The sequence below is a fragment of the Salvelinus fontinalis genome, chromosome 25 (assembly GCF_029448725.1).
Source record: "Salvelinus fontinalis isolate EN_2023a chromosome 25, ASM2944872v1, whole genome shotgun sequence".
Taxonomy (NCBI): domain Eukaryota; kingdom Metazoa; phylum Chordata; class Actinopteri; order Salmoniformes; family Salmonidae; genus Salvelinus; species Salvelinus fontinalis.
Window position 1 is genome coordinate 38,276,927 of NC_074689.1, and position 24,000 is coordinate 38,300,926.

The following is a 24,000-nucleotide window of genomic DNA, read 5'->3' on the forward strand; positions in this document are numbered from 1 at the left end:
TTGTGTTCAGTGTAGTTTTGGAGGGCATCATGTGTTACTAGTTGCCCTCCTACAGACGTGAAGATACGATGCCCCATGGGACCAGTGTGACACAGCTGAGCACTGCACACACACACACACGCACACGCACACGCACACGCACACGCACACGCACACACACACACACACACACAGTCTTATTCAGACACACACAGTCCAGCGGGCGGCAGACAACAGTCACCTTGTCGCCTTCGATTGTCCTCGGCCCATGTTGCTGGAGCGACACCCCACACACGGGCCCCGGATTCTGCTGTGGGCCGAGGGCTCTGATAGGCTACTGCTGTGGGCCGAGGGCTCTGATAGGCTAGTGCTGCCCACGGCTGACATTTCTGTTACTTCAGCTCTGCAGAACAAACAGAATCCACTCTGACTAACTAGTCTAACAGAATCCACTCTGACTAACTAGTCCAACAGAATCCACTCTGACTAACTAGTCTAACAGAATCCACTCTGTCTAACCAGTCCAACAGAATCCACTCTGACTAACTAGTCCAACAGAATCCACTCTGCCTAACAAGTGCCCCAGAATCCACTCTGCCTGACAAGTGCCCCAGAATCCACTCTGTCTGACAAGTGCCCCAGAATCCACCCTGCCTAACAAGTGCCCCAGAATCCACTCTGCCTAACAAGTGCCCCAGAATCCACTCTACCTAACAAGTGCCCCAGAATTCACTCTGTCTGACAAGTGCCCCAGAATCCACTCTGCCTGACAAGTGCCCCAGAATCCACTCTGTCTGACAAGTGCCCCAGAATCCACTCTGCCTAACAAGTGCCCCAGAATCCACTCTGCCTAACAAGTGCCCCAGAATCCACTCTGCCTAACAAGTGCCCCAGAATCCACTCTGTCTAACACGTGCCCCAGAATCCACTCTGCCTAACAAGTGCCCCAGAATCCACTCTGCCTAACAAGTGCCCCAGAATCCACTCTGGGCGATTCATGGAAAGCCAGCAAAATATATCAGCATGTCCCTCCCCGATAGCACTGTCTGTGTGTATGTGGTGTCTGTGTGGCTGTGATGTGTGGTGTATGTGGTATGTGTGTGTATGTGGTGTCTGTGGTGTGTGGTGTCTGTGGTGTGTGTGTGTCTGTGGTGTGTGGTGTCTGTGGGTATGTGGGGTGTGGTGTCTGTGTGTATGTGGTGTCTGTGTGGTGTGGTGTCTGTGTGGTCTATGTGTCTGTGGTGTGTGGTGTCTGTGTGTATGTGGTGTCTGTGGTGTGTGGTGTCTGTGGTGTGTGGTGTCTGTGGTATGTGTGTGTCTGTGGTGTGTGGTGTCTGTGTGTATGTGGGGTGTGGTGTCTGTGTGTATGTGGTGTCTGTGTGGTGTGGTGTCTGTGTGTATGTGGTGTCTGTGTGTCTGTGATGTGTGGTGTCTGTGGTGTGTGGTGTATGTGTGTATGTGGTATCTGTGTGTATGTGGTGTATGGTGTCTGTGATGTGTGGTGTATGTGGTATGTGGTGTCTGTATGTCTGTGGTGTCTGTGTGTATGTGGTGTGTGGTGTCTGTGTGTATGTGGTGTGTGTGTGTGTGTGTGTGTGTGTGTGTGTGTGCCTGTGTGTGTTTGTGTGGTGTCTGTGTTGTGTCTGTCTGTGGTGTGTGGTGTCAGTATTGTGTGTGTGTGTGTGTGTGTGTGTGTGTGTGTGTGTGTGTGTGTGTGTGTGTGTGTGTGTGTGTGTGTGTGTGTGTGTGTGTGTGTGTGTGTGTGTGTGTGGTGTGTGATGTCTGTGGTGTGTGTGATGTCTGTGGTGTGTGTGTGGTGTCTGTGGTGTGTGTTTGTGTGGTGTCTGTGGTGTGTGTGATGTCTGTGGTGTGTGTGTGGTGTCTGTGGTGTGTGTGTGGTGTCTGTGGTGTGTGTTTGTGTGGTGTCTGTGGTGTGTGTTTGTGTGATGCCTGTGTTGTGTCTGTCTGTGGTGTGTGTATGTGTCTGTGTTGTGTGTGTGTGTGTCTGTGGTGTGTGTGTCTGTGGTGTGTGTGTATGTGGTGTGTAAGATGGGATAAGACCCCATCCCTCCCTCTCTCACCAAAAGGTCCTCTTCCATTCTAGTTCTATAGGAAAGTAATATTGCTTTAGTATATAACGTTGGAGACGTCTGCTTGCCTCACTACATCTGTGGCTGTAGGCAAGGCCCTAGTCCCTGGGCTGGCCGACATGTGTTGGGCAGATGGCACAGACGAGAGAGAAGACATACGAAGGCCAGAAAGGGCACCCATCTCTCTCTCGCTACCATTCCAACCCCTAACACATCACGGAACATAACCCTTCACTTCACTCATCATGAGCAGCAGGAAATACCCTATGGGTGGTGCCCTGACAAAACTCTATGTATGAGAAAGCGTGTCTGTGTGTGTGTCTCTCTCTCTCGGTTTGACGAGCTCCAGGAAACAGTTATCAGTCCCAGTTTAGAGATGTACCATTCATTCATTCCCACTCACCACATTTACAGCTCTGTCTAATTACACAGTTAAGATCTCTCTCTCTCTCTCTCTCTCTCTCTCTCTCTCTCTCTCTCTCTCTCTCAAAAAGCAAAAATAGGTTTTGATTTTATTGCAAATGTATTAAAAACAAAAATACCTTATTTACATAAGTATTCAGACACTTTGCTATGAGACTCGAAATTGAGCTCAGGTGCATCCTGTTTCCATTGATCATCCTTGAGATGTTTCTACAACTTGATTGGAGTCCACCTGTGGAAAATTCATTTGATTGAACATGATTTGGAAAGGCACACACCTGTCTATATAAGGCCATACAGTTGACAGTGCATGTCAGAGCAAAAACAAAGCCATGAGGTCGAAGGAATTGTCCGTAGAGCCCCGAGACAGGATTGTGTCGAGACACAGATCTGGGGAAGGGTACCAAAAAATGCAGCATTGAAGGTCCCCAAAAACACAGTGCCCTCCATCATTCTTAAATGGAAGAAGTTTGGAACCACCAAGACTCTTCCTAAAGCTGGTCGCCCGGCCAAACTGAGAAATCAGAAGAGAAGGGCCTTAGTCAGGGAGGTGACCAAGAACCCGATGGTCACTCTGACAGAGCTCCAGAGTTCCTCTGTGCAGCACTCCACCAACCAGGCCTTTATGGTAGAGTGGACAGACAAGGCAGTAAAAGGCACATGACAGCCCGCTTGGAGTTTGCCAAGAGGGACCTAAAGGACTCTCAGACCATGAGAAACAAGATTCTCTGATCTGATTAAACCAAGATGGAACTCTTTGGCCTGAATGCCAAGTGTCATGTCTGGAGGAAACCTGGCACCATCCCTACGGTGAAGCATGGTGGTGGCAGCATCATGCAGTGGGGATAATTTTCAGCGGCAGGGACTGGGAGACTAGTCAGGATCGAGGCAAAGATGAACGGAGCAAATTACAGAGAGATCCTTGATGCGCTCCAGATCGCTCAGGACCTCGGACTGGGGCGAAGGTTCACCTTCCAACAGGACAACGACCCTAAGCACACAGACAAGACAACGCAGGAGTGGCTTTGGGACAAGTCTCTGAATGTCCTTGAGTGGCCCAGCCAGAGTCCGGACATGAACCCGATCAAACATCTCTGGAGAGACCTGAAAATATCTGTGCAACGACACTCCCCATCCAACCTGACAGAGCTTGAGAGGATCTGCAGAGAAGAATGGGAGAAACTCCCCAAATACAGGTGTGCCAAGCTCTTAGCGTCATACCCAAGAAGACTTGAGGCTGTAATCGCTGCCAAAGGTGCTTCAACAAAGTACTGAGTAAAGGGTCTGAATACTTTGGTAAATGTGATATTTCATTTTTTAAGTTTTACACATTTGCTAAATTTCACCCTGAGGTAATGCTTCTTCTGTTTTATAAACCAGGTTTGCTGTTTATTTGAGCAATATGAGATGGAAGGACGTTCCATACACTAAGGCTCTATATAATACTGTACACTTTCTTGAATTTGTTCTGGATTTAGGGACTGTGAAAAGACCCCTGGTGGCATTTCTGGTGGGGTAAGTTTGTGTGTGTCAGAGCTGTGTGTAAGTTGACTACGCAAACAATTTGGGATTTTCAACACATTAACGTTTCTTATAGTGTGTGTGTTGTTTCAGCGGTGTAACGCGGACATAGATGGTGTGTGTGTTGTTTCAGCGGTGTAACACGGACAGAGATGGTGTGTGTTGTTTCAGCGGTGTAACACGGACAGAGATCGTGTGTGTGTTGTTTCAGCGGTGTAACGCGGACATAGACGGTGTGTGTGTCGTTCAGCGGTGTAACACGGACAGAGATCGTGTGTGTGTTGTTTCAGCGGTGTAACGCGGACATAGATGGTGTGTGTGTTGTTCAGCGGTGTAACGCGGACAGAGATGGTGTGTGTGTTGTTTCAGCGGTGTAACGCGGACAGAGATGGTGTGTGTGTTGTTTCAGCGGTGTAACGCGGACAGAGACGGTGTGTGTGTTGTTTCAGCGGTGTAACGCGGACAGAGACGGTGTGTGTGTGTTGTTCAGCGGTGTAACGCGGACAGAGACGGTGTGTGTGTTGTTCAGCGTGGTAACACGGACAGAGACGGTGTGTGTGTGTTGTTCAGCGGTGTAACACGGACATAGACGGTGTGTGTTGTTCAGCGGTGTAACACGGACAGAGATGGTGTGTGTTGTTCAGCGGTGTAACACGGACATAGACGGGGTGTGTGTTGTTCAGCGGTGTAACGCGGACAGAGACGGTGTGTGTGTGTTGTTCAGCGGTGTAACACGGACAGAGACGGGGTGTGTGTTGTTCAGCGGTGTAACGCGGACAGAGACGGTGTGTGTTGCTTCAGCGGTGTAACACGGACATAGACGGTGTGTGTTTCAGCGGTGTAACACGGACAGAGACGGTGTGTGTGTTGTTCAGCGGTGTAACACGGACATAGACGGTGTGTGTGTTGTTTCAGCGGTGTAACACGGACATAGACGGGGTGTGTGTTGTTTCAGCGTGGTAACACGGACAGAGACGGTGTGTGTGTGTTGTTCAGCGGTGTAACACGGACATAGACGGTGTGTGTTGTTCAGCGGTGTAACACGGACAGAGATGGTGTGTGTTGTTCAGCGGTGTAACACGGACATAGACGGGGTGTGTGTTGTTCAGCGGTGTAACGCGGACAGAGACGGTGTGTGTGTGTTGTTCAGCGGTGTAACACGGACAGAGACGGGGTGTGTGTTGTTCAGCGGTGTAACGCGGACAGAGACGGTGTGTGTTGCTTCAGCGGTGTAACACGGACATAGACGGTGTGTGTTTCAGCGGTGTAACACGGACAGAGACGGTGTGTGTGTTGTTCAGCGGTGTAACACGGACATAGACGGTGTGTGTGTTGTTTCAGCGGTGTAACACGGACATAGACGGGGTGTGTGTTGTTCAGCGGTGTAACACGGACAGAGACGGTGTGTGTGTTGTTTCAATAGCACTACGAACAGTGATAACTATCCCTCTCTCATCTCGTAGGCTTCAACCAGGGTAGTGACGCAGAACATCTCGCTCGATGTCACGTTGCCTGCATCATTCCCAGCATGCACACATTGTCATGTTAAACCTCCTTACTGTGACGTCGTTTACCAAACACACACAAACCCCACTGTGTATGTTAAATGTTGCTTTGCAGGGGACGGGGACGTGGACGGGGGACGGGGAGGGGGGTGGGAATGGGGGGGGGGGGGGGTCCCCTTATTGTCCTCTCATTGTTGGGGTGTTTCTTTGAGGGTCGGGTCCCGGGGTTTTGTGGGTGACCCACTATACGGAGGACAAACCCTGGAGAGAAGCCTGGTGTCCTATCAGTTGGTCACGGCCCACTGCTCTTGGCAACAACAGCCGTCCTGGCAGGCATCGCTAGGCTAGCTAGCTGTGTAGCATAGCTGTCACTGGCGTAACACAGTTTCTCGCCCCACTCAAGGTTGGAGTTCACCCCCCCCCCAAAAAAACAAACAAATTCAGGCAGGCAGCCAATCACAAAGTACCGATCGCTGTCCGTGGAGCTGAAATTGTGACTCGTCTATGCAGCTGCCTATCGAATCGATTATAGGCTTTCTGTAGTTCCAGGGCATATAGCTTTGCTTTAGCTAATTAATACATGTTCATTGTTAGGCCTGTTTGGTCGTTAAGCCGAGCGTTTCAGGAAGCTATACACGGTGTGTCACAAGGCTGCCATGTAGACTGCTGGCTGGCGGCAAAAATGTAAGTCCTTGTTCAGTCATTGAGACAACAGCATACTAATCAACAACCAACTTAATTTTTATACATAAAACTGTCCAGTACAGCCGTGACATGTCCTATATATCCTATATGTCCTATATGTCCTATATATCCTATATGTCCTATATATCCTATACATCCTATATATCCTATATATCCTATATGTCCTATATGTCCTATATGTCCTATATGTCCTATATGTCCTATATATCCTATACATCCTATATATCCTATATATCCTATATGTCCTATATGTCCTATATGTCCTATATATCCTATATGTCCTATATATCCTATATGTCCTGTATATCCTATATGTCCTATATATCCTATATGTCTTATATGTCCTATATGTCCTATATGTCCTATATGTCCTATATGTCCTATATATCCTATATGTCCTATATATCCTATATGTCCTGTATATCCTATATGTCCTATATATCCTATGTGTCCTATATATCCTATATGTCCTATATGTCCTATATATCCTATATGTCCTATATGTCCTATATATCCTATATGTCCTATATGTCCTATATGTCCTATATGTCCTATATATCCTATATGTCCTATATATCCTATATGTCCTATATATCCTATATGTCCTATATGTCCTATATCCTGTAACTACTATAGTAACTAGAGTATATAGAGGCCTATAGTAACTAGAGTATATAGAGGCCTATAGTAACTACAGTATATAGAGGCCTATAGTAACTACAATATATAGAGCCCAATAGTAACTACTATAGTAACTACAGTATATAGAGGCCTATAGTAACTAGAGTATGTAGAGGCCTATAGTAACTACAGTATATAGAGGCCTATAGTAACTACAGTATATAGAAGCCTATAGTAACTACAGTATATAGAGACCTATAGTAACTACTATAGTAACTACAGTATCTAGAGGCCTATAGTAACTACAGTATATAGAGGCCTATAGTAACTACTATAGTAACTACAGTATGTAGAGGCCTATAGTAACTACAGTATATAGAGGCCTATAGTAACTACAGTATATAGAGGCCTACAGTAACTACTATAGTAACTACAGTATATAGAGGCCTATAGTAACTACAGTATGTAGAGGCCTATAGTAACTACAGTATATAGAGGCCTATAGTAACTACTATAGTAACTACAGTATATAGAGGCCTATAGTAACTACAGTATATAGAGGCCTATAGTAACTACAGTATATAGAGACCTATAGTAACTACTATAGTAACTACAGTATATAGAGGCCTATAGTAACTACAGTATCTAGAGGCCTATAGTAACTACAGTATCTAGAGGCCTATAGTAACTACAGTATCTAGAGGCCTATAGTAACTACAGTATCTAGAGGCCTATAGTAACTACAGTATGTAGAGGCCTATAGTAACTACAGTATATAGAGGCCTATAGTAACTACAGTATGTAGAGGCTTATAGTAACTAGAGCACAGGTGTCAAACTCATTCCACGGAGGGCCGAGTGTCTGAGGGTTTTCGTTCCTCCCTTGTACTTGATTGATGAATTAACATCACTAATTAGTTAGGAACTCCCCACACCTGGTTGTCTAGGGCTTTATTGAAAGGAAAAACCAAAAACCTGCAGACACAAGGCCCTCCGTGGAATGAGTTTGACACCCCTGAACTAGAGTATATAGAGGCCTATAGTAACTACAGTATCTAGAGGCCTATAGTAACTAGAGTATATAGAGGCCTATAGTAACTACAGTATCTAGAGGCCTATAGTAACTACAGTATATAGAGGCCTACAGTAACTACAGTATATAGAGGCCTATAGTAACTACAGTATATAGAGGCCTATAGTAACTACAGTATGTAGAGGCCTATAGTAACTACAGTATATAGAGGCCTATAGTAACTACAGTATATAGAGACCTATAGTAACTACTATAGTAACTACAGTATATAGAGGCCTATAGTAACTACAGTATCTAGAGGCCTATAGTAACTACAGTATCTAGAGGCCTACAGTAACTACAGTATATAGAGGCCTATAGTAACTACAGTATATAGAAGCCTATAGTAACTACAGTATATAGAGACCTATAGTAACTACTATAGTAACTACAGTATCTAGAGGCCTATAGTAACTACAGTATATAGAGGCCTATAGTAACTACTATAGTAACTACAGTATGTAGAGGCCTATAGTAACTACAGTATATAGAGGCCTATAGTAACTACAGTATATAGAGGCCTACAGTAACTACTATAGTAACTACAGTATATAGAGGCCTATAGTAACTACAGTATGTAGAGGCCTATAGTAACTACAGTATATAGAGGCCTATAGTAACTACTATAGTAACTACAGTATATAGAGGCCTATAGTAACTACAGTATATAGAGGCCTATAGTAACTACAGTATATAGAGACCTATAGTAACTACTATAGTAACTACAGTATATAGAGGCCTATAGTAACTACAGTATCTAGAGGCCTATAGTAACTACAGTATCTAGAGGCCTATAGTAACTACAGTATCTAGAGGCCTATAGTAACTACAGTATCTAGAGGCCTATAGTAACTACAGTATGTAGAGGCCTATAGTAACTACAGTATATAGAGGCCTATAGTAACTACAGTATGTAGAGGCTTATAGTAACTAGAGTATATAGAGGCCTATAGTAACTACAGTATCTAGAGGCCTATAGTAACTAGAGTATATAGAGGCCTATAGTAACTACAGTATCTAGAGGCCTATAGTAACTACAGTATATAGAGGCCTACAGTAACTACAGTATATAGAGGCCTATAGTAACTACAGTATATAGAGGCCTATAGTAACTACAGTATGTAGAGGCCTATAGTAACTACAGTATATAGAGGCCTATAGTAACTACAGTATATAGAGACCTATAGTAACTACTATAGTAACTACAGTATATAGAGGCCTATAGTAACTACAGTATCTAGAGGCCTATAGTAACTACAGTATCTAGAGGCCTACAGTAACTACAGTATATAGAGGCCTATAGTAACTACAGTATATAGAGGCCTATAGTAACTACAGTATGTAGAGGCCTATAGTAACTACAGTATATAGAGGCCTATAGTAACTACAGTATATAGAGGCCTATAGTAACTACAGTATGTAGAGGCCTATAGTAACTACAGTATATAGAGGCCTATAGTAACTACAGTATATAGAGGCCTATAGTAACTACTATAGTAACTACAGTATATAGAGGCCTATAGTAACTACAGTATATAGAGGCATATAGTAACTACAGTATGTAGAGGCCTATAGTAACTACAGTATGTAGAGGCCTATAGTAACTACAGTATATAGAGGCCTATAGTAACTACAGTATGTAGAGGCCTATAGTAACTACAGTATGTAGAGGCCTATAGTAACTACAGTATATAGAGGCCTATAGTAACTACTATAGTAACTACAGTATGTAGAGGCCTATAGTAACTACTATAGTAACTACAGTATATAGAGGCCTATAGTAACTACAGTATATAGAGGCCTATAGTAACTACAGTATGTAGAGGCCTATAGTAACTACAGTATGTAGAATGGGTCCACCACAGCCTGGAGGTCCCGGTTGAGGCCCGTCTGTTTTCTATAGTGAGTACTGCCAAACCCAGACTTTCCTGAGACATTGTGCATTATATATTATACATTATATGTCTGTTGTGCTGCACACAATTGAAATGTATCCTTGAATAATGCATGCCAAGATATACCAGAGATAAGGGACTGTTGATATTGCAACCACACAACTCAAAACGCCGGCTCGCCAGTACGAACAAAATCAACCACACAACTCAAAACGCCGGCTCGCCAGTCTGAACAAACTCAACCACACAACTCAAAACGCCGGCTCGCCAGAATGAACAAAATCACAAACCGTTTTTTAATGTTTTGTTTTGTTGTTTGAATCCTCAATAACTGTTAAAGATGATCATTTGTTTGCATCTGTAAATACAACTCATCTCTTTCTTTAACGTGTTGAGACCCCGGGAATTAAGGACAACGAATCAATCAAAGATGTCGCAGAACTCCTCCCCTTCAGGCCAGTTTCCCTGACGTTGCTACGGCAATCAAGCAGTTTTTTTTTAATTTTTTAATTTTTTAACCATCACTGTAACTGTCACTTCTGCGGAGAGATTGTTTTTCAAAAACTAAAACTCAAAAGAACTACCTAATAAAAAAACATTCGGCTCTTCGTTCTTCTATGTTGAACACCTGAGTAAACTCTAGTAAATTCATAAGCGGCGACATAGTCTTGACCACAGCATTTGTTCACCAATATCCCCTTAACTTTTAATCAGTTCAGTTAGTTATTTTTTTTCATTGGCACTTTGATTAGTCACATTCTTGAAACCCAAGAAACAAACATTTAGCTTCCTAGTACATATGGAAATTTAAAAGTTTATGAATTACTTTTTGGAGGTTTACTGTAAGCTTGGAAGGTATCCAGATTTTCACACCGACATACCGTTCTTCTGCCATCCTAGGATTTATGGTATTACCGACATAGTACACAAGGGGGCACTAAAACGCAAAAACAGCCCATTGGGCATCTATTACCAGCATGGCAAAAAAATGAGCACAATAGCGAATTCTCATGGAGAGGATAGGAGAGGAGAGGAGAGGAGAGGGAGCTGTTAGCCCCCAGTCAGTTAGAAAGGCTTAATTAAGGAGAGGAGAGGAGAGGAGAGGAGAGGAGAGGAGAGGAGAGGAGAGGAGAGGAGAGGAGAGGAGAGGAAGAGGAGAGGAGAGGAAGAGGAGAGGATGGGAGAGGAGAAGAGAAGAAAGGAGAAGAGAGGAGAGGAGAGGAGAGAGCAGAGCAGAGCAGAGGAGAGGAGAGGAGAGGAGAGGAGGAGAGGAGAAGAGAGGAGAAGAAAGGAGAAGAGAGGAGAGGAGAGAGCAGAGCAGAGCAGAGGAGAAGAGAGGAGAGGAGGAGGAGAGGAAGAGGAGAGGAGAGGAGAGGAGAGGAGAGGAGAGCAGAGGAGAGCAGAGGAGAGCAGAGGAGAGCAGAGGAGAGCAGAGGAGAGCAGAGGAGAAGAGAGGAGAAGAGAAGAGAAGAGAAGAGAGGAGAGGAGAGGAGAGGAGAGGAGAGGAGAGGAGAGGAGAGGAGAGGAGAGGAGAGGCTTTCAAGGATCTGGGAAGAAAGGGCTGTCCTATGTTTACATTTGATAACGTAAGCAACAGATTTTCTGCTTGGGAGGAGCAGGATAAAGAGACACCTCCTGAATACAGCCCCACCTGATTGGCTGTTCCACACACCTCCTGAATACAGCCCCACCTGATTGGCTGTTCCACACACCTCCTGAATACAGCCCCACCTGATTGGCTGTTGCACACACCTCCTGAATACAGCCCCACCTGATTGGCTGTTGCACACACCTCCTGAATACAGCCCCACCTGATTGGCTGTTCCACACACCTCCTGAATACAGCCCCACCTGATTGGCTGTTCCACACACGTCCTGAATACAGCCCCACCTGATTGGCGTTCCACACACCTCCTGAATACAGCACCACCTGATTGGCTGTTCCACACACCTCCTGAATACAGCCCAACCTGATTGGCTGTTCCACACACCTCCTGAATACAGCCCCACCTGATTGGCTGTTCCACACACCTCCTGAATACAGCCCCACCTGATTGGCTGTTCCACACACTCCCTGAATACAGCCCCACCTGATTGGCTGTTCCACACACCTCCTGAATACAGCCCCACCTGATTGGCTGTTCCACACACCTCCTGAATACAGCTCCACCTGATTGGCTGTTCCACACACCTCCTGAATACAGCCCCACCTGATTGGCTGTTCCACACACCTCCTGAATACAGCCCCACCTGATTGGCTGTTCCACACACCTCCTGAATACAGCCCCACCTGATTGGCTGTTCCACACACCTCCTGAATATAGACCCACCTGATTGGCTGTTCCACACACCTCCTGAATATAGAAAGCTGGCTGGGGACACACACACTAAATACGGGGCATCCTGACATTTGGAGATAATCATTATTTGGAAGGAAAAACAGAGAGAACGAAACAAAGTGTGTGTGTATCAGTGTGTGTGTGTATCAATGTGTGTATGTATCAGTGTGTGTGTGTGTGTGTGTGTGTGTATCAGTGTGTGTGTGTGTGTGTGTGTGTGTGTGTATCAGTGTGTGTGTGTGTGTATCAGTGTGTGTGTGTGTGTGTGTATCAGTGTGTGTGTGTATCAGTGTGTGTGTGTGTGTGTGTGTATCAGTGTGTGTGTGTGTGTGTGTGTATCAGTGTGTGTGTGTATCAGTGTGTGTGTGTGTGTGTGTGTGTATCAGTGTGTGTGTGTATCAGTGTGTGTGTGTGTGTGTGTGTATCAGTGTGTGTGTGTGTATCAGTGTTTATTAGTGTGTGGAACAGTGCTGGTTGTTATCAGTGTGTCTGTAAAAGACTTCAGGTCACTAATGACGAACTAAACCCTCTGGTCTGGAGCCAAGGGCCAGTCACTGTTTATGAGAGTGAGACAGACAAAGCCCTCTGGTCAGGAGCCAAGGGCCAGTCACTGTTTATGAGAGAGTGAGACAGACAAAACCCTCTGGTCCGGAGCCAAGGGCCAGTCACTGTTTATGAGAGAGTGAGACAGACAAAGCCCTCTGGTCTGGAGCCAAGGACCAGTCACTGTTTATGAGAGAGTGAGACAGACAAAGCCCTCTGGTCTGGAGCCAAGGACCAGTCACTGTTTATGAGAGAGTGAGACAGACAAAGCCCTCTGGTCTGGAGCCAAGGACCAGTCACTGTTTATGAGAGTGAGACAGACAAAACCCCAAAGCATTACCACAATACAACCCAAACACAATGTAGAACCAAAACCTCACCAAGATCCCACCAAGACGCCACCAAAACCCAACCAAGACGCCACCAAGACGCCACCAAAACCCCACCAAAACCCAACCAAGACGCCACCAAGACGCCACCAAAACCCAACCAAGACGCCACCAAAACCCAACCAAGACGCCTCCAAGACGCCACCAAAACACAACCAAAACCCCCCCAAGACGCCACCAAGATGCCACCAAAACCCCACCAAAACCCAACCAAGACACCACCAAAACCCCATCTTCCCCAGGTGTAGTTGGTTAGTTATCCTACCTGGTCGTGGCTGGCTTCGATGGAGCTCCCGATGCCGTGGAAAGTCATCTGTACAGGTGAGAGTGTCAGGTAGGTCATGAACTCTCTACCATTCTGACCATCGCTGTACAGCACCTGGAAGACACAGGGACAAACACACAATGACACTACCGTTCAAAAGTTTGGGGTCAGTTAGTAATGTCTTTGTTTTTTAAAGAAAAGCACATTTTTTGTCCATTAAAATAACATCAAATTGATCAGAAATACAGTGTAGACATTGTTAATGTTGTAAATGACTATTGTAGCTGGAAACGGCTGATTTTTTTATGGAATATCTACATTGGCGTACAGAGGCCCATTATCAGGAACCATCACTCCTGTGTTCCAATGGCACGTTGTGTTAGCTAATCCAAGTGTACCATTTTAAAAGGCTAATTGATCATTAGAAAACCCTTTTGCAACTATGTTAGCACAGCTGAAAACTGTAGTTCTGATTAAAGAAGCAATAAAACTGGCCTTTAGACTAGTTGAGTATCTGGAGCATCAGCATTTGTGGGTTCGATTACAGGCTCAGAATGGCCAGAAACAAATAACTTTATGAAACTCGTCAGTCTATTGTTATTCTGAGAAATGAAGGCTATTCCATGCGAGAAATTGCCATGAAACTGAAGATCTCGTACAATGCTGTGTACTACTCTCTTCACAGAACAGTGCAAACTGGCTCTAACCAGAATAGAAAGAGGAGTGGGAGGCCCCGGTGCACAACTGAGCAAGAGGACAAGTACATTAGAGTGTCTAGTTTGAGAAACAGACGCCTCACAAGTCCTCAACTGGCAGCTTCATTAAATAGTACCCTGCAAAACATCAGTCTCAACGTCAACAGTGAAGAGGAGACTCCGGGATGCTGGCCTTCTAGGCAGAGTTGCAAAGAAAAAGCCATATCTCAGACTGGCCAATAAAAATAAAAGATTAAGATGGGCAAAAAAATACAGACAATGGAACTCTGGACAGAGGAATACTGGAAAAAAAGTGTTATGGACAGACAAATCTAAGTTTGAGGTGTTCGGATCACAAAGAAGAACATGAAAAAATGAAAATATGTTGGAGGAGTGCTTGACGCCATCAGTGAAGCATGGTGGAGGTATTGTGATGATTTGGTGGTGGTAAAGTGGGAGATTTGTACAGGGTAAAATGGATCTTGAAGAAGGCTATCACTCCATTTTGCAACGCCATGCCATACCCTGTGGATGGTGCTTAATTTGAGCCAATTTCCTCCTACAACAGGACAATGACCCAAAGCACAGCTCCAAACTATGCAAGAACTATTTAGGTAAGAAGCAGTCCGCTGGTATTCTATCTATAATGGAGTGGCCGGCACAGTCACCAGATCTCAACCCTATTGAGCTGTTGTGGGAGCAGCTTGACCGTATGGTACGTAAGAAGTGCCCATCAAGCCAATCCAACTTGTGGGAGGTGCTTCAGGAGGCATGGGGGTGAAATCTCTTCAGATTCCCTCAACAAATTGACAACTAGAATGCCAAAAGGTCTGCAAGGCTGTAATTGCTGCAAAAGGAGGATTCTTTGACGAAAGCAATGTTTGTATAACATTGAGCACACAACCATGCAATCTCCACAGACAAACATTGGCAGTAGACTGGCCTTGCTGAAAAGCTCTGTGACTTTCAACGTGGCACCGTCATAAGATGCCACCTTTCCAGCAAGTCAGTTTGTCAAATGTCTGCCCTGCTAGAATTGAATGGAAGCAAGTCCCCACAGCAATGTTCCAACATCTAGTGGAAAGCCTTCCCAGAAGAGTGGAGGCTGTTATAGCAGCAATGTTCCAACATCTAGTGGAAAGCCTTCCCAGAAGAGTGGAGGCTGTTATAGCAGCAATGTTCCAACATCTAGTGGAAAGCCTTCCCAGAAGAGTGGAGGCTGTTTTTGCAGCAATGTTCCAACATCTAGTGGAAAGCCTTCCCAGAAGAGTGGAGGCTGTTATGGCAGCAATGTTCCAACATCTAGTGGAAAGCCTTCCCAGAAGAGTGGAGGCTGTTATAGCAGCAATGTTCCAACATCTAGTGGAAAGCCTTCCCAGAAGAGTGGAGGCTGTTATAGCAGCAATGTTCCAACATCTAGTGGAAAGCCTTCCCAGAAGAGTGGGGGCTGTTATAGCAGCAATGTTCCAACATCTAGTGGAAAGCCTTCCCAGAAGAATGGAGGCTGTTATAGCAGCAATGTTCCAACATCTAGTGGAAAGCCTTCCCAGAGAGTGGAGGCTGTTACAGCAGCAATGTTCCAACATCTAGTGGAAAGCCTTCCCAGAAGAGTGGAGGCTGTTATAGCAGCAATGTTCCAACATCTAGTGGAAAGCCTTCCCAGAAGAATGGAGGCTGTTATAGCAGCAATGTTCCAACATCTAGTGGAAAGCCTTCCCAGAGAGTGGAGGCTGTTATAGCAGCAAAGGGGGGGACCAACTCCATATTAAATGGCCATGATTTTGGAATGTAATGTTGGACCAGCAGGTGTCCCACATACTTCATCTGTTTACCTTCAGACGAATCCCTGTGACACTTGTGGGGGTCGTACAGCAGAACGAGTCAGATGCTTCAGACGTTTTCATGAGAAGATAATCATATGGAGAATCCACCGCAGATGTGGAAGGCTCACGTAAACAGAACAGTGAGGGTGGATTGAGACACAGCCCATGTAATAACAGATATCTCTAGTTTAACCTGACAGACGTGGTGGATTGAGACACAGCCCATGTAATAACAGATATCTCTAGTTTAACCTGACAGACGTGGTGGATTGAGACACAGCCCATGTAATAACAGATATCTCTAGCTTAACCTGACAGACGTGGTGGATTGAGACACAGCCCATGTAATAACAGATATCTCTAGCTTAACCTGACATATGTGGAGGATTGAGACACAGCCTATGTAATAACAGATATCTCTAGTTTAACCTGACAGATGTGGATGGGGATTGTGTTTCTTAGATGGATGCACCGATGTGTCAGTAGACTCCAGGCGGTTAAGAAAGAGAGAGACATGGTTTGTTCTGATTTTCCCAGTTCCAGTCTGGTATTAACACTGTACAGCTGCTATGTCCTTACTAACTCTGATTAATAACAGGATCCTGAAACATCTCAGCACGGAGAATAGACCAGAAGGATCCTGAAACATCTCAGCACGGAGAATAGACCAGAAGGATCCTGAAACATCTCAGCACGGAGAATAGACCAGAAGGATCCTGAAACATCTCAGCACGGAGAATAGACCAGAAGGATCCTAAAACATCTCAGCACTTAGAATAGACCAGAAGGATCCTGAAACATCTCAGCAGAGAGAATAGACCAGAAGGATCCTGAAACATCTCAGCACGGAGAATAGACCAGAAGGATCCTGAAACATCTCAGCAGAGAGAATAGACCAGAAGGATCCTGAAACATCTCAGCACGGAGAATAGACCAGAAGGATCCTGAAACATCTCAGCAGAGAGAATAGACCAGAAGGATCCTGAAACATCTCAGCACGGAGAATAGACCAGAAGGATCCTGAAACATCTCAGCAGAGAGAATAGACCAGAAGGATCCTGAAACATCTCAGCACGGAGAATAGACCAGAAGGATCCTGAAACATCTCAGCAGAGAGAATAAACCAGAAGGATCCTGAAACATCTCAGCAGAGAGAATAAACCAGAAGGATCCTGAAACATCTCAGCACGGAGAATAGACCAGAAGGATCCTGAAACATCTCAGCAGAGAGAATAGACCAGAAGGATCCTGAAACATCTCAGCAGAGAGAATAGACCAGAAGGATCCTGAAACATCTCAGCACGGAGAATAGACCAGAAGGATCCTGAAACATCTCAGCACGGAGAATAGACCAGAAGGATCCTGAAACATCTCAGCACGGAGAATAGACCAGAAGGATCCTGAAACATCTCAGCACGGAGAATAGACCAGAAGGATCCTAAAACATCTCAGCAGAGAGAATAAACCAGAAGGATCCTGAAACATCCCATTAATGAAACTTGCAACAACACCCGTTATATTCCAAACAAAGTGACTACGGCCCAAATGGTACCCTATTCCCTACATCGTGCACTATTTTTAACCAGGGTCCATCAAAAGTAGTGTGCCAAGTAGAGAATAGTGTGCCAATTGGGATGGGTCAGTGCTGTGCCAGGTTAAACCAACAGGGTCAGTGCTGTGCCAGGTTAACCCAACAGGGTCAGAGGTTAACCCAACAGGGACAGTACTGTGCCAGGTTAACCCAACAGGGTCAGAGGTTAACCCAACAGGGTCAGAGGTTAACCCAACAGGACAGTGCTGTGCCAGGTTAACCCAACAGGGTCAGAGGTTAACCCAACAGGGTCAGAGGTTAACCCAACAGGGACAGTGCTGTGCCAGGTTAACCCAACAGGGTCAGAGGTTAACCCAACAGGTCAGTGCTGTGCCAGGTTAACCTAACAGGGTCAGTGCTGTGCCAGGTTAACCCAACAGGGTCAGAGGTTAACCCAACAGGGTCAGTGCTGTGCCAGGTTAACCCAACAGGGTCAGAGGTTAACCCAACAGGGTCAGTGCTGTGCCAGGTTAACCCAACAGGGTCAGAGGTTAACCCAACAGGGTCAGTGCTGTGCCAGGTTAACCCAACAGGGTCAGAGGTTAACCCAACAGGGTCAGAGGTTAACCCAACAGGGTCAGAGGTTAACCTAACAGGGTCAGTGCTGTGCCAGGTTAACCCAACAGGGTCAGAGGTTAACCTAACAGGGTCAGTGCTGTGCCAGGTTAACCCAACAGGGTCAGAGGTTAACCCAACAGGGTCAGAGGTTAACCTAATAGGGTCAGAGCTGTGCCAGGTTAACCCAACAGGGTCAGAGGTTAACCCAACAGGGTCAGAGGTTAACCTAACAGGGTCAGTGCTGTGCCAGGTTAACCCAACAGGGTCAGAGGTTAACCTAACAGGGTCAGTGCTGTGCCAGGTTAACCTAATAGGGTCAGAGCTGTGCCAGGTTAACCCAACAGGGTCAGAGGTTAACCCAACAGGGTCAGAGGTTAACCCAACAGGGTCAGAGGTTAACCCAACGGGGTCAGAGATTAACCCAACAGGACAGTGCTGTGCCAGGTTAACCCAACAGGGTCAGTGCTGTGCCAGGTTAACCCAACAGGGTCAGAGGTTAACCCAACAGGGTCAGAGGTTAACCCAACGGGGTCAGAGATTAACCTAACAGGGTCAGAGCTGTGCCAGGTTAACCCAACAGGGTCAGAGGTTAACCCAACAGGGTCAGAGGTTAACCCAACAGGGTCAGAGGTTAACCCAACGGGGTCAGAGATTAACCCAACAGGACAGTGCTGTGCCAGGTTAACCCAACAGGTCAGTGGTGTGCCAGGTTAACCCAACAGGGTCAGAGGTTAACCCAACAGGTCAGTGCTGTGCCAGGTTAACCTAACAGGGTCAGAGGTTAACCAAACAGGACAGTGCTGTGCCAGGTTAACCTAACGGGGTCAGAGGTTAACCCAACGGGGTCAGTGCTGTGCCAGGTTAACCCAACAGGGTCAGAGGTTATCCCAACAGGGTCAGTGCTGTGCCAGGTTAACCCAACAGGGTCAGAGGTTAACCCAACAGGGTCAGTGCTGTGCCAGGTTAACCCAACAGGGTCAGAGGTTAACCCAACAGGGTCAGTGCTGTGCAAGGTTAACCCAACAGGGTCAGAGGTTAACCTAACAGGGTCAGAGGTTAACCCAACAGGACAGTGCTGTGCCAGGTTAACCCAACAGGGTCAGAGGTTAACCCAACAGGGTCAGTGCTGTGCCAGGTTAACCCAACAGGGTCAGAGGTTAACCCAACAGGGTCAGTGCTGTGCAAGGTTAACCCAACAGGGTCAGAGGTTAACCTAACAGGGTCAGTGCTGTGCCAGGTTAACCCAACAGGGTCAGAGGTTAACCTAACAGGGTCAGTGCTGTGCCAGGTTAACCTAGCAGGGTCAGAGGTTAACCCAACAGGGTCAGAGGTTAACCCAACAGGGTCAGAGGTTAACCTAACAGGGTCAGTGCTGTGCCAGGTTAACCCAACAGGGTCAGAGGTTAACCTAACAGGGTCAGTGCTGTGCCAGGTTAACCCAACAGGGTCAGAGGTTAACCCAACAGGGTCAGAGGTTAACCTAATAGGGTCAGAGCTGTGCCAGGTTAACCCAACAGGGTCAGAGGTTAACCCAACAGGGTCAGAGGTTAACCTAACAGGGTCAGTGCTGTGCCAGGTTAACCCAACAGGGTCAGAGGTTAACCTAACAGGGTCAGTGCTGTGCCAGGTTAACCTAATAGGGTCAGAGCTGTGCCAGGTTAACCCAACAGGGTCAGAGGTTAACCCAACAGGGTCAGAGGTTAACCCAACAGGGTCAGAGGTTAACCCAACGGGGTCAGAGATTAACCCAACAGGACAGTGCTGTGCCAGGTTAACCCAACAGGGTCAGTGCTGTGCCAGGTTAACCCAACAGGGTCAGAGGTTAACCCAACAGGGTCAGAGGTTAACCCAACGGGGTCAGAGATTAACCTAACAGGGTCAGAGCTGTGCCAGGTTAACCCAACAGGGTCAGAGGTTAACCCAACAGGGTCAGAGGTTAACCCAACAGGGTCAGAGGTTAACCCAACGGGGTCAGAGATTAACCCAACAGGACAGTGCTGTGCCAGGTTAACCCAACAGGTCAGTGGTGTGCCAGGTTAACCCAACAGGGTCAGAGGTTAACCCAACAGGTCAGTGCTGTGCCAGGTTAACCTAACAGGGTCAGAGGTTAACCAAACAGGACAGTGCTGTGCCAGGTTAACCTAACGGGGTCAGAGGTTAACCCAACGGGGTCAGTGCTGTGCCAGGTTAACCCAACAGGGTCAGAGGTTATCCCAACAGGGTCAGTGCTGTGCCAGGTTAACCCAACAGGGTCAGAGGTTAACCCAACAGGGTCAGTGCTGTGCCAGGTTAACCCAACAGGGTCAGAGGTTAACCCAACAGGGTCAGTGCTGTGCAAGGTTAACCCAACAGGGTCAGAGGTTAACCTAACAGGGTCAGAGGTTAACCCAACAGGACAGTGCTGTGCCAGGTTAACCCAACAGGGTCAGAGGTTAACCCAACAGGGTCAGTGCTGTGCCAGGTTAACCCAACAGGGTCAGAGGTTAACCCAACAGGGTCAGTGCTGTGCAAGGTTAACCCAACAGGGTCAGAGGTTAACCTAACAGGGTCAGTGCTGTGCCAGGTTAACCTAGCAGGGTCAGAGGTTAACCCAACAGGGTCAGAGGTTAACCCAACAGGGTCAGAGGTTAACCCAAAAGGGTCAGAGGTTAACCCAACGGGGTCAGAGATTAACCCAACAGGACAGTGCTGTGCCAGGTTAACCTAACAGGGTCAGAGGTTAAACCAACGGGGTCAGTGCTGTGCCAGGTTAACCTAACAGGGTCAGAGGTTAACCCAACAGGGTCAGAGGTTAACCCAACAGGGTCAGAGGTTAACCCAAAAGGGTCAGAGGTTAACCCAACGGGGTCAGAGATTAACCCAACAGGACAGTGCTGTGCCAGGTTAACCTAACAGGGTCAGAGGTTAAACCAACGGGGTCAGTGCTGTGCCAGGTTAACCTAACAGGGTCAGAGGTTAACCCAACAGGGACAGTGCTGTGCCAGGTTAACCCAACAGGGTCAGAGGTTAACCCAACAGGACAGTGCTGTGCCAGGTTAACCTAACAGGGTCAGTGCTGTGCCAGGTTAACCCAACGGGGTCAGAGGTTAACCCAACAGGGACAGAGGTTAACCCAACTGGACAGTGCTGTACCAGGTTAACCTAACAGGGTCAGTGCTGTGCCAGGTTAACCTAACAGGGTCAGAGGTTAACCCAACGGGGTCAGAGGTTAACCCAACAGGGTCAGAGGTTAACCTAACAGGGTCAGTGCTGTGCCAGGTTAACCCAACAGGGTCAGAGGTTAACCCAACAGGGTCAGTGCTGTGCCAGGTTAACCTAACATGGTCAGAGGTTAACCTAACAGGTCAGTGCTGTGCCAGGTTAACCTAACAGGGTCAGAGGTTAACCTAACAGGGTCAGTGCTGTGCCAGGTTAACCCAACAGGGTCAGAGGTTAACCCAACAGGGTCAGTGCTGTGCCAGGTTAACCCAACAGGGTCAGAGGTTAACCCAACAGGGTCAGAGGTTAACCCAACAGGGTCAGTGCTGTGCCAGGTTAACCTAACAGGGTCAGAGGTTAACCTAACAGGTCAGTGCTGTGCCAGGTTAACCTAACAGGGTCAGAGGTTAACCTAACGGGGTCAGTGCTGTGCCAGGTTAACCTAACAGGGTCAGAGGTTAACCTAACGGGGTCAGTGCTGTGCCAGGTTAACCTAACAGGGTCAGTGCTGTGCCAGGTTAACCTAACAGGGTCAGTGCTGTGCCAGGTTAACCTAACAGGGTCAGAGGTTAACCCAACAGGGTCAGAGGTTAACCTAACGGGGTCAGTGCTGTGCCAGGTTAACCCAACAGGGTCAGAGGTTAACCTAACGGGGTCAGTGCTGTGCCAGGTTAACCCAACAGGGTCAGAGGTTAACCTAACAGGGTCAGAGGTTAACCTAACGGGGTCAGTGCTGTGCCAGGTTAACCTAACGGGGACAGTGCTGTGCCAGGTTAACCTAACAGGGTCAGAGGTTAACCTAACGGGGTCAGTGCTGTGCCAGGTTAACCTAACAGGGTCAGAGATTAACCCGACGGACACGGCTCAGGGGGCTGGCATAGCAGCGTTGCAATAGTTATCCACGAAAAGCGCCACATTAAATGTAATTACCATCAACTTACACAACATTTACAATACAGCACTTACCCTCGTGGCCCACATGATGGTAAAGGGTCAGGTTTAGGTGTGAAAACACATAAACACACACATAAACACACACACACACACACACACACACACACACACACACACACACACACACACACACACACACACACATACAAACATAAACACACACACACACATAAACACACACATAAACACACTCACAAACAAACACAAACATAAACACACATAAACACACACTTAAACACACACATAAACACACACTTAAACACACACACAAACATAAACAAACACAAACACACACTTAAACACACAAACACACACATAAACACACGCACACACTCTCTTGTATAAACACAAACGCTTTGAGCATCCACATGTCTCTGGAGTGTCAAGCCCGGCATGTATCGAGGCTGATTTAACGTTTCACACAAGGCCACCATGTAGCAGGGAGCCTGTGTGTCGAGCCAGAGACAGCATATCATCCCCAGTCTGATTCATACCACACAACAAACACTGTTTTCAGAGCTTACTGTGTGTGTGTGTGTGTTTTCAGAGGTCTCTCTGTGTGTGTGTTTTCAGAGGTTTCTGTGTGTGTGTGTTTTCAGAAGTAGGTCTTCGCACAGATATGAGCCATGAACAGAGGAGAACAGAGGAGAATAGAGGAGAATAGAGGAGAATAGAGGAGAACAGAGGAGAATAGAGGAGAATAGAGGAGAACAGAGGAGAACAAAGGAGAACAGAGAAGAACAAATGAGAAGAAATGAGAACAGAGGAGAACAGAGGAGAACAAAGGAGAATAGAGGAGAACAGAGGAGAACAGAGGAGAATAGAGGAGAATAGAGGAGAATAGAGGAGAATAGAGGAGAACAAAGGAGAACAAAGGAGAACAGAGGAGAACAAAGGAGAACAGAGGAGAATAGAGGAGAATAGAGGAGTACAGAGGAGAATAGAGGAGAATAGAGGAAACAGGAGAATAGAGGAGAATAGAGGAGAACAGAGGAGAATAGAGGAGAACAGAGGAGAATAGAGGAGAACAGAGGAGAACAAAGGAGAATAGAGGAGAACAGAGGAGAATAGAGGAGAACAGAGGAGAATAGAGGAGAACAAAGGAGAACAAAGGAGAATAGAGGAAACAGGAGAATAGAGGAGAACAGAGGAGAACAGAGGAGAACAGAGGAGAACAGAGGAAACAGGAGAATAGAGGAGAATAGAGGAGAACAGAGGAGAACAGAGGAGAATAGAGGAGAACAGAGGAGAATATAGGAGAACAGAGGAGAATAGAGGAGAATAGAGGAGAATAGAGGAGAACAGAGAAGAATAGAGGAGAACAGAGGAGAACAGAGGAGAACAGAGAAGAATAGAGGAGAACAGAGGAGAATAGAGGAGAATAGAGATGGAAACAGATGAGAATAGAGGAGAATAGAGGAGAATAGAGATGGAAACAGAGGAGAATAGAGGAGAATAGAGGAGAATAGAGGAGAACAGAGGAGAACAGAGGAGAATAGAGGAGAACAGAGGAGAACAGAGGAGAATAGAGGAGAACAGAGGAGAATAGAGGAGAATAGAGGAGAACAGAGGAGAACAGAGGAGAACAGAGGAGAACAAAGGAGAACAGAGGAGAATAGAGGAGAACAAAGGAGAATAGAGGAGAACAGAGGAGAATAGAGGAGAACAGAGGAGAATAGAGGAGAATAGAGGAGAACAAAGGAGAATAGAGGAGAACAGAGGAGAATAAAGGAGAATAGAGGAGAATAGAGGAGAACAGAGGAGAATAGAGGATAACAGAGGAGAATAGAGGAGAACAGAGGAGAATAGAGGAGAACAGAGGAGAATAGAGGAGA

At 46.5% G+C, this 24,000-nt stretch overlaps 1 protein-coding gene across 1 annotated transcript in view; it reads right to left on the minus strand.

The window, feature by feature from the left end:
- Positions 1-24,000, minus strand: part of stau2 (staufen double-stranded RNA binding protein 2) — a 321,253-nt gene that overhangs the window by 136,401 nt on the left and 160,852 nt on the right. The window contains exon 17 of the mRNA XM_055882277.1: positions 13,347-13,460. Within this exon, the coding sequence (XP_055738252.1) occupies positions 13,347-13,460 (114 nt within the window). The remainder of the gene's footprint in view (positions 1-13,346; positions 13,461-24,000) is intronic.